Here is an 11,777-nt window from a genome sequence, read left to right as displayed (position 1 = left end):
ACACACCTACTGTCACCATAGCTTCCACAAACCTACTATCACCATAGCTACCACAAACCTACTGTCACCATAGCTACCACTGACTTCTTGAGTACAGGAACAATGGTGGACATATTGAAGCAAGTGGGGACAGCAGACTGGGATAGGGAGAGATTGAATATGTCTGTAAACACTCCAGCCAACTGGTCTGTGCATGCTCTGAGGACCGTCTGGGACGGGAGCCCTGCGAGGGTTAACACGCTTAAACATCTTACCCACTTCGGCCACGGAGAACGAGAGCCCAGAGTCCTCGGGAGCGGCCTGTGTCTCAAAGCTGGCAGAGAAGGTGTTCAGCTTGCCCAGGAGCAAGATGTCGGTGTTGCTGTGTTATCCTCAGAGCTGGCAGAGATTTTATTCACAAGCTACTACATAGGGTATAGGGGTTCTGATTGGCTCCTCGGTGTTTTATACAGAGTATAACTTTTCTTATGCGTTTGTTGTCGCCGGGCAGACTTTGTTGAGGCCACACGCAACGTCTACCAAGAGAATCTGGAGGAGGCGGGACTAGGGCAGAAAGAGTTCATGTTCTCCTATCACGAAGCAGCTAGCTTGATGGACACCTCTGCCTTCCACTCCCCGGTAAGAAAACAACATTGACTTGTGCTTCTTGTTTCAAAGTACTGGGATTATTAAGTTCTTGTTATGGAGTCCTTGAGGCTCCTCCTGACTTTGAGGCTTGTGTGACTTTGTGAAGTTTGAGTTGGCGAAGAGGATTTACAGACGGTGTTTCTCAGAGGAGATTTACACCCTGCAGCAACACAAGGGAATCATCAAAGATGTCTTTAAGAGCTTCATTGTGACGGTCCCTGTCTCACACACACACACACACACACACACACACTGACACACACACACACACACACACACACACACACACACACACACACACACACAGACTCACACACACACACACACACACACACACACACACACACACACACACACACACACACACACACACACACACACACACACACACACACACACACACACACACACACACACACACACACACACACATTCTTTCAGAGCTGCCTTCCTCTAAAACTTCCATTGTAATGTTCCCTGTCAGATGAAGGGTGTGCTTCTCACATCATTGTATGCGTGAGTGTGTGTGTGCATGGGGTTTGTGTGTGTGAGTGTGTGTGTGCATGGGGTTTGTGTGCATGGGTTTTGTGTACATGGGGTTTGTGTGTGTATGTGTGTGTGGGGGGTTTGTGTGTGTGTGTGTGTGTGGGGGGGGGGGGGGGGGGGGTTGTGTACACATACAGTCCCTAGCTCCAGTCTAACCTCATTGCTGTGTATCAGACCTTTGATTCAGATTCCTACAGTAGTGAAGAACTGGAACACTTTCAGGCGGAGGTGAAACAGCTGCAGAACCAGATTAAACAACTCAAGGTGAACTCACACTCCTGTCAAAACATCACATCTCTGTGTCTGTGTGTGGGTGGGTGTGTGTGTGTGTGGGTGGGTGTGTCAGTGTGTGTGTGTGTGTGGGGGGGGGGGTTGTGGGTGTGTGTGAGAGAGAGAGAGAGTGCTGTGAATATCACATTCAATTACATCAAACTTTATTAACACTCATTTTCACATATCCACTGCAACTGGTAGTGTTATAACCACTGGCTAAACTAATAGCTTTTCTCAACATAATTCATCACTTTTTAATTTAGAACTAAATATAATGTCAATGTAATAAATCATACTGAAATGAAAATGTTGAACAAATAACATAATATATATTTATAGTTATACTGAAAATATATATAAATGCAACATGTAAAGTGTTGGTCCCATGTTTCATGTTTTGCTGAAATAAAAGATCCCAGAAATGTTCCATACGTACAAAAAGCTTATTTCTCTCAAATGTTGTTTACATCTCTGTCAGTGAGCATTTCTCCTTTACCAAGATAATCCATCCACCTGACAGTTGTGGTGTATCAACAAGCTGATTAAACAGCATGATCATTACACAGGTGCACCTTGGACTGGGGACAATAAAAGGCCACTCTAAAATGTGCAGTTTTGTCACACAACACAACGCCACAAATATCTCTAGTTTTGAGGGAGCGTGCAATTGGCATGCTGACTACAGGCTGTTGCCAGATCATTTAATGTTAATTTCTCTACCATAAGCCGCTTCCAACATTGTTTTAGAGAATTTGGCAGTACGTCTAACCTCACAACCGCAGACCATGATTAACCAGCCCAGGACCTCCACATGTGGCTTCTTCACCTGCGGGATGGTCTGAGACCAGTCACCTGGACCTACACATCAGGCTTCTTCACCTGTGGGATGGTCTGAGACCAGCCACCTGGACCTACACATCTGGCTTCATCACCTGCGGGATGGTCTGAGACCAGCCACCTGGACCTACACATCAGGCTTCTTCACCTGTGGGATGGTCTGAGACCAACCACCTGGACCTACATATCAGGCTTCTTCACCTGTGGGATGGTCTGAGACCAGCCACCTGGACCTACACATCAGGCTTCTTCACCTGCGGGATGGTCTGAGACCAGCCACCTGGACCTCCACATCAGGCTTCTTCACCTGTGGGATGGTCTGAGACCAGCCACCTGGACCTCCACATCAGGCTTCTTCACCTGTGGGATCGTCGTCTGAGACCAGCCACCTGGACCTACACATCAGGCTTCTTCACCTGTGGGATGGTCTGAGACCAGCCACCTGGACCTACACATCAGGCTTCTTCACCTGCGGGATGGTCTGAGACCAGCCACCTGGACCTACACATCAGGCTTCTTCACCTGTGGGATCGTCGTCTTAGACCAGCCACCCGGACCTCCACATCAGGCTTCTTCACCTGTGGGATCGTCGTCTGAGACCAGCCACCTGGACCTACACATCAGGCTTCTTCACCTGTGGGATGGTCTGAGACCAGCCACCTGGACCTACACAACTGGCTTCTTCACCTGTGGGATGGTCTGAGACCAGCCCCCTGGACCTACACATCTGGCTTATTCACCTGTGGGATGGTCTGAGACCAGCCACCTGGACCTACACATCTGGCTTCTTCACCTGTGGGATGGTCTGAGACCAGCCACCTGGACCTCCACATCAGGCTTCTTCACCTGTGGGATCGTTGTCTGAGACCAGCCACCTGGACCTACACATCAGGCTTCTTCACCTGTGAGATGGTCTGAGACCAGCCACCTGGACCTACACATCAGGCTTCTTCACCTGCGGGATGGTCTGAGACCAGCCACCTGGACCTACACATCAGGCTTCTTCACCTGTGGGATCGTCGTCTGAGACCAGCCACCTGGACCTACACATCTGGCTTCTTCACCTGTGGGATGGTCTGAGACCAGCCACCTGGACCTCCACATCAGGCTTCTTCACCTGTGGGATGGTCTGAGACCAGCCACCTGGACCTCCACATCAGGCTTCTTCACCTGTGGGATCGTCGTCTGAGACCAGCCACCTGGACCTACACATCAGGCTTCTTCACCTGTGGGATGGTCTGAGACCAGCCACCTGGACCTACACATCAGGCTTCTTCACCTGCGGGATGGTCTGAGACCAGCCACCTGGACCTACACATCAGGCTTCTTCACCTGTGGGATCGTCGTCTGAGACCAGCCACCTGGACCTACACATCAGGCTTCTTCACCTGCGGGATGGTCTGAGACCAGCCACCTGGACCTCCACATCAGGCTTCTTCACCTGTGGGATGGTCTGAGACCAGCCACCTGGACCTCCACATCAGGCTTCTTCACCTGTGGGATGGTCTGAGACCAGCCACCTGGACCTACACATCAGGCTTCTTCACCTGTGGGATGGTCTGAGACCAGCCACCTGGACCTACACATCAGGCTTCTTCACCTGCGGGATGGTCTGAGACCAGCCACCTGGACCTCCACATCAGGCTTCTTCACCTGTGGGATGGTCTGAGACCAGCCACCTGGACCTCCACATCAGGCTTCTTCACCTGTGGGATGGTCTGAGACCAGCCACCTGGACCTACACATCAGGCTTCTTCACCTGTGGGATGGTCTGAGACCAGCCACCTGGACCTACACATCAGGCTTCTTCACCTGCGGGATGGTCTGAGACCAGCCACCTGGACCTACACATCAGGCTTCTTCACCTGTGGGATGGTCTGAGACCAGCCACCTGGACCTACACATCAGGCTTCTTCACCTGTGGGATGGTTCTGAGACCAGCACCTGGACCTACACAACTGGCTTCTTCACCTGTGGGATGGTCTGAGACCAGCCCCCTGGACCTACACATCTGGCTTCTTCACCTGTGGGATGGTCTGAGACCAGCCACCTGGACCTCAACATCAGGCTTCTTCACCTGTGGGATGGTCTGAGACCAGCCACCTGGACCTCAACATCAGGCTTCTTCACCTGTGGGATGGTCTGAGACCAGCCACCTGGACCTCAACATCAGGCTTCTTCACCTGTGGGATCGTCGTCTGAGACCAGCCACCTGGACAACTGATGAAACTGTGGGTTTGCACAACCGAAGAGTTACTGCACAAACGGTCAGAAACTGTCTTAGGGAAGTTCATCTGCGTTGTCCTCGCCAGGGTTGTGACCTGACTGCAGTTCGGCGTTGTAACCGACTTCTGTGGGCAAATGTTCCCCTTCGATGGTCACTGGCCCCTTCGATGGTCACTGGCCCCTTCGACGGTCACTGGCCCCTTCGATGGTCACTGGCCCCTTCGATGGTCACTGGCCCCTTCGATGGTCACTGGCCCCTTCGATGGTTCACTGGCCCCTTCGATGGGCACTGGCCCCTTCGATGGTCACTGGCCCCTTCGATGGGCACTGGCCCCTTCGATGGTCACTGGCCCCTTCGATGGGTACTGGCCCCTTCGATGGTCACTGGCCCCTTCGATGGTCACTGGCCCCTTCGATGGTCACTGGCACGCTGGAGAAGTGTGTTCTTCCCGGATGAATCCCTCCATCAGTGCTCAGACTGTCCGCAATAGGCTGAGAAAGGCTGGACTGAGGGCTTGTAGGCCTGTTGTAAGGCAGGTCCTCACCAGACATCACCGGCAACAACGTTGCTTATGGGCACAAACCCACCGTCGCTGGACCAGACAGGACTGGCAAAAAGTGCTCTTCACTGACGAGTCGCGGTTTTGTCTCACCAGGATTCGCGTTTATCGCCAAAGGAATGAGCGTTACACTGAGGCCTGTACTCTGGAGCGGGATCGATTTGGAGGTGAAGGGTCCGTCATGGTCTGGGGCGGTGTGTCACAGCATCATCGGACTGAGCTTGTTGTCATTGCAGGCAATCTCAACGCTGTGTGTTACAGGGAAGACATCCTCCTTCCTCATGTGGTACCCTCCCTGCAGACTCATCCTGACATGACCCTCCAGCATGACAATGCCACCAGCCATACTGCTCGTTCTGTGCGTGATTTCCTACAAGACAGGAATGTCTTGGCCATGGCCAGCGAAGAGCCCGGATCTCAATCCCATTGAGCACGTCTGGGACCTGTTGGATCGGAGGGTGAGGGCTAAGGCCCCCCATAAATGTCCAAGAACTTTCAGGTGCCTTGGTGGAAGAGTGAGGTAACATCTCACAGAAAGAACTGGCAAATCTGGTGCAGTCCATGAGGAGGAGATGTACTGTAGTACTTAATGCAGCTGGTGGCCACACCAGATACTTGACTGTTACTTTTGATTTTGACCCCCCCTTTGTTCAGGGGACACATTATAGTCTATAGTTTATATTGGCCACACCCCCTCTGGCCTTATTGCTTAAATATACAATGTTACTATTTTACAATGTGCAATGTGTATCAGAGTAACATTGAATTGACTTCAACTTTGTTCACAGTCCAATCACAGTCAGCCTGCTGGTTTTCCTACACTACCCCAGATCAGTCAGCCTGCTGGTTTTCCTACACTACCCCAGGTCAGTCAACCTGCTGCTTTTCCTACACTACCCCAGGTCAGTCAACCTGCTGGTTTTCCTACACTACCACAGGTCAGTCAACCTGTTGGTTTTCCTACACTACACCAGGTCAGTCAACCTGTTGGTTTTCCTACACTACCCCAGGTCAGTCAACCTGCTGGTTTTCCTACACTACCCCAGATCAGTCAACCTGAGGGTTTTCCTACACTACCACAGATCAGTCAACATGCTGGTTTTCCTACACTACCCCAGGTCAGTCAACCTGATGGTTTTCCTACACTACCCCAGGACACAGAGCACAGCAAGTCGACCCTGGAGGAGGAGCTACACAACACCTCAGAGGTGAGTGACAACCAGACTCAGCCAATCACAATGCTTAAGAATAGGTTGATGAAGCAGTATTATATTGTATTCAGTATATCCTACCGTATCCCACCGTATCCCACCGTATCCCACCGTATCCCATCATATCCCACCATATCCCATCATATCCCACCATATCCCACCGTATCCCACCGTATCCCACCGTATCCCATCATATCCCACAGTATCCCACCGTATCCCAGCGTATCACACCGTATCCCATCGTATCCCACCGTATCCCCTCGTATACCACCGTATCCCAGCGTATTCCAGCGTATCGTATCCCACCGTATCCAACCGTATCCCATCGTATTGTATCCCAGCGTATCGTATCCCAGCGTATCGTATCCCAGCGTATCCCAGCGTATCGTATCCAGCGTATCCCACCGTATCCCATCGTATCGTATCCCATCATATCCCACCGTATCCCACCGTATCCCATCATATCCCACCGTATCCCACCATATCCCATCATATCCCACCGTATCCCACCGTATCCCATCGTATCCCACCGTATCCCACCGTATCCCATCATATCCCACCGTATCCCATCATATCCCATCATATCCCACCGTATCCCACCGTATCCAACCACATCCCACCGTATCCCACCGTATCCCACCATATCCCACCGTATCCCACCATATCCCACCGTATCCCATCGTATCCCACCATATCCCATCATATCCCACCGTATCCCACCGTATCCCAGCATATCCCACTGTATCCAACCGTATCCCACCGTATCCAACCGTATCCAACCGTATCCCAGCGTATCCCACCGTATCCAACCGTATCCAACCGTATCCCAGCGTATCCCCTCGTATCGTATCCCAGCGTATCCCCTCGTATCGTATCCCAGCGTATCCAACCGTATCCAACCGTATCCCAGCGTATCCCACCGTATCCCACCTTATCCCAGCGTATCCAACCGTATCCAACCGTATCCCAGCGTATCCCCTCGTATCGTATCCCAGCGTATCCCCTCGTATCCCCTGGTATCGTATCCCAGCGTATCCAACCGTATCCAACCGTATCCCAGCGTATCCCCTCGTATCGTATCCCAGCGTATCCCCTCGTATCGTATCCCAGCGTATCCCCTCGTATCGTATCCCAGCGTATCCCCTCGTATCGTATCCCACCGTATCCCCTCGTATCGTATCCCAGCGTATCCAACAGTATCCCAGCGTATCCCAGCGTATCCCCTCGTATCGTATCCCAGCGTATCCCCTCGTATCGTATCCAACCGTATCCCACCGTATCCAACCGTATCCCATTGTATCCCACCACATCCCACCGTATCCCATTGTATCCCACCGTATCCCATCATATCCCACCGTATCCCACCGTATCCAACCGTATCCAACCGTATCCAACCATATCCCACCATATCCCAGCGTATCGTATCCCACCGTATCCCACCGTATCCAACCGTATCCAACCGTATCCAACCGTATCCCACCGTATCCCATCATATCCCACCGTATCCCACCACATCCCACCGTATCCCACCGTATCCCAGCGTATCATATCCCAGCGTATCCCCTCGTATCGTATCCCAGCGTATCCCCTCGTATCGTATCCCAGCGTATCCCCTCGTATCGTATCCCACCGTATCCAACCGTATCCCAGCGTATCCCCTCGCTTTATCTTGGCCAGGTCGCAGTTGCAAATGAGAACTTGTTCTCAACTAGCCTACCTGGTAAATAAAGGTGAAATAAAAATAAAATAAAATAAAAAAGTATCGTATCCCAGCGTATCCAACCGTATCCCCTCGTATCGTATCCCACCGTATCCCCTCGTATCGTATCCCAGCGTATCCAACCGTATCCAACCGTATCCCAGCGTATCCCCTCGTATCGTATCTCAGCGTATCCCCTCGTATCGTATCCCAGCGTATCCCCTCGTATCGTATCCCACCGTATCCCCTCGTATCGTATCTCATCGTATCCCCTCGTATCGTATCCCAGCGTATCCTCTCGTATCGTATCCCAGCGTATCCAACCGTATCCCCTTGTATCGTATCTCAGCGTACCCCCACGTATCCCCTCGTATCGTATCTCATCGTATCCCCTCGTATCGTATCCCAGCGTATCCCCTCGTATCGTATCCCACCGTATCCCCTCGTATCGTATCTCATCGTATCCCACCTTATCCTAACCTTATCCCTCCGTATCGTATCGTATCCCACCATATCTCATCTTATCCTATCATATCATATCCTATCTTATTGTATTCTATCGTATCCTATCGTATCCTATCCTATCTTATTGTATTCTATCATATCCTATCGTATCCTATCCTATCTTATTGTATTCTATCGTATCCTATCGTATCCTATCCTATCTTATTGTATTCTATCATATCCTATCGTATCCTATCGTATCTTATTGTATTCTATTGTATCTTGTCGTATCATATCTTATTCTACCTTATCATATCGTATCGTATCCTATCTTTGCTAGGCATAGTTGTTTTAACACACTCATTATTGCTCTTTTTCCTTCACTCATTCCCTCCCTCTCTCTCCATCCCTCCCTCCCTCCCTCATTCCCTCCCTCTCTCTCCCTCCCTCCTCCCTCATTCCCTCCCTCCCACTCTCTCCATCCCTCCTTCCCTCATTCCCTCTCCCTCCCTCTCCCTCCCTCTCTCTCCATCCCTCATTCCCTCCTTCCCTCTCTCTCCATCCCTCCCTCCCTCATTCCCTCTCCCTCCCTCCATCAGAAAGCGTGTGCGACGGTGGAGGAGAACAGTCGCCTGAAGACTCGTGTGCAGGTAATATTTATCCACTAATAAACCCCTAAACAAGACAAGAGACTTCACCCCCACAGCTGCTCCATGGTCTCTCTGTGTACAGTTTGTGTACTCATGTAAATGTCTGCAGTACGGCTGGTATGTGTCCCAGGTTGAATTTCTGTTAGACCTTGGGTACCTCTTCATCTTCTCTTCTTCTTCTTCTTCATCATCTTCTTCTTCTTCTTCTTCTTCTACCCCTGCAGGTAGCGGAGGCAGTGCAGGGAGACAGACAGAGTAACAGTGCAGAGCAGGACTATGAAGAGGTCATTACACTGCTAGAGGCTGAGATCAAAGACCTGAAGAACCAACTGGCGGGCAAGAAACAGAAGGGTCTGGAAGCTACTAAGGTAGACTTAAAACCAATTAATGGAAGTAAAGACTAGAGTCGTCTGGGTGGGCCGCAGACACAAGTGATGACAAAGCAGTCAGAAAGATGTGCAGGTTGGTTGCAGTGGAGGGCAGCAGACCTCTCCATTTCTGAAACACTCTAGACAATTGTTTGTGACCCAGCAGGACAACACTAGTCTTTTCTACCCTAAAATACTGTGACCCAGCAGGACCACACTAGTCTTTTCTACCCTAAAATACTGTGACCCAGCAGGACAACACTAGTCCTTTCTACCCTAAAATACTGTGACCCAGCAGGACCACACTAGTCTTTTCTACCCTAAAATACTGTGACCCAGCAGGACCACACTAGTCTTTTCTACCCTAAAATACTGTGACCCAGCAGGACAACACTAGTCCTTTCTACCCTAAAATACTGTGACCCAGCAGGACCACACTAGTCTTTTCTACCCTAAAATACTGTGACCCAGCAGGACCACACTAGTCTTTTCTACCCTAAAATACTGTGACCCAGCAGGACAACACTAGTCTTTTCTACCCTAAAATACTGTGACCCAAGCAGGACAACACTAGTCAGGAGGATGTGATGGAGTTTAACAGGAAGTGATTCTGTGTGTTGTACCCCAGGAAAATGTGATGGAGTTTAACAGGAAGTGATTGTGTGTGTGTTGTACCCCAGAAGGATATGATGGAGTTAAACAGGAAGTGATTCTGTGTGTTATACTCTAGGAAGATGTGATGGAGTTAAACAGGAAGTTGTCGATGATTGACTGTCAGCTGAGGAAGTCTGAGCTGAGCAGAAGACACCTGGAGATCTCCAACAAGAAACTACTGGGATTCGCACAGGTACACTACACCTGTAACACACCTGTGACTCACCCCCAACACACCTTTACAACAACACTCACCTGTCCACCTCTCATACAACTAACTCCTGGGCTTCACACAGGTAACATTACACCCTGTAACACACCTTTACAACAACACTCACCTGTCCACCTCTCACCTGTAAACACAGTCACACAGGTTCTGGAACACACCTACCACATCAGCCCTAGCTGATGCCTCTCTGGGCACGGTCTGTAATGTTCTGAACCTGTACTGCCACCTAGTGGTTCAAAAATACTTTCTAGTTTTATGTATGTGGATTTCTGTGCTGACTGGCTAACTGACTGGCTGGCTAACTCGCTGACTGACTGGCTGGCTAACTGGCTGACTGACTGGCTGGTTAACTGGCTGACTGACTGGTTGGTTAACTGACTGGCTGACTGACTAACTGACTGGCTAACTGGCTGACTGACTGGCTGGTTAACTGACTGGCTGACTGACTAACTGACTAACTGACTGGCTAACTGGCTGACTGACGGGCTGGCTAACTGACTGGCTGACTGACTGGCTGGCTGTCCGACTGGCTGACTGACTGGCTGGCTAACTGACTGGCTGGTTAACTGGCTGACTGACTGGCTGGCTAACTGACTGGCTGGTTAACTGGCTGACTGACTAGCTGGCTAACTGACTGGCTAACTGACTGGCTGGTTAACTGGCTGACTGACTGGCTGGCTAACTGACTGACTGGTTAACTGGCTGACTGACTGGCTGGCTAACTGATTGGCTGGTTAACTGGCTGACTGACTGGTTAACTGGCTGACTGACTGGCTGGCTAACTGATTGGCTAACTGACTGGCTAACTGACTGGCTGGTTAACTGGCTGACTGACTGGTTAACTGGCTGACTGACTGGCTGGCTAACTGATTGGCTAACTGACTGGTTAACTGGCTGACTGACTGGCTGGCTAACTGATTGGCTAACTGACTGGCTAACTGACTGGCTGAATGTGTTTATTTCTCAGAATGTTCACAAAGTGCTCACCACCCCCAGCTTGTTTGGAATGGAAAATGGGTAAGTGCTTATCTTCTAAATGTAACACCTTAATGACAATTCTTAAAATGTTTGTTCATTCTGACAGTCTGTTGATCTGACCGGAGGGTGTGTGTGTGTGTGTGTGTGTGTGTGTGTGTGTGTGTGTGTGTGTGTGTGTGTGTGTGTGTGTGTGTGTGTGTGTGTGTGTGTGTGTGTGTGAACGTATGTATATGTGCTTCCTTGTACTAACAGGAGTAGCAGGACCTCTCCAGCCACAGACAGCCCAGAGACCCCCTCTCCCATCCCAGACCCAGCCTGCCAGTTAGCTGCAGAGGCCAGGGAGCTGGTGGAGGGGGTCAGATCCCTGAGCAGCACCGATGATACAGCCCCTCTCAGTGACTCAGAGGTGGGTGAACCACCTGACCCAGCCATGGACCCTAACCGGGCAACACAGTGAGTATGTATGATTAGCACT

General features: G+C 50.6%; 1 protein-coding gene across 7 annotated transcripts in view; it reads left to right on the top strand.

Moving 5' to 3' along the window:
* Positions 1 to 11,777, top strand: part of LOC116359994 (syntaxin-binding protein 4) — a 142,080-nt gene that overhangs the window by 127,849 nt on the left and 2,454 nt on the right. For 3 of the 7 annotated variants that reach the window (XM_031814340.1, XM_031814339.1, XM_031814341.1), the window contains exons 14-22: positions 491 to 618; positions 1,348 to 1,437; positions 5,858 to 5,971; positions 6,224 to 6,277; positions 9,023 to 9,073; positions 9,298 to 9,441; positions 10,172 to 10,288; positions 11,292 to 11,341; positions 11,555 to 11,755. In XM_031814340.1, the coding sequence (XP_031670200.1) occupies positions 491 to 618; positions 1,348 to 1,437; positions 5,858 to 5,971; positions 6,224 to 6,277; positions 9,023 to 9,073; positions 9,298 to 9,441; positions 10,172 to 10,288; positions 11,292 to 11,341; positions 11,555 to 11,755 (949 nt within the window). Of the gene's footprint in view, positions 1 to 490; positions 619 to 1,347; positions 1,438 to 5,857; positions 5,972 to 6,223; positions 6,278 to 9,022; positions 9,074 to 9,297; positions 9,442 to 10,171; positions 10,289 to 11,291; positions 11,342 to 11,554; positions 11,760 to 11,777 lie in introns of all 7 variants that reach the window. The other 4 variants (XM_031814345.1, XM_031814343.1, XM_031814342.1 and 1 more) reach the window with 4 other exon arrangements.

Source organism: Oncorhynchus kisutch, unplaced genomic scaffold (genome assembly GCF_002021735.2).
Source record: "Oncorhynchus kisutch isolate 150728-3 unplaced genomic scaffold, Okis_V2 Okis06b-Okis10b_hom, whole genome shotgun sequence".
Classification (NCBI taxonomy): domain Eukaryota; kingdom Metazoa; phylum Chordata; class Actinopteri; order Salmoniformes; family Salmonidae; genus Oncorhynchus; species Oncorhynchus kisutch.
Note: the sequence above shows the minus strand (reverse complement) of the source record. Positions and strands in the feature narration are given on the sequence as shown.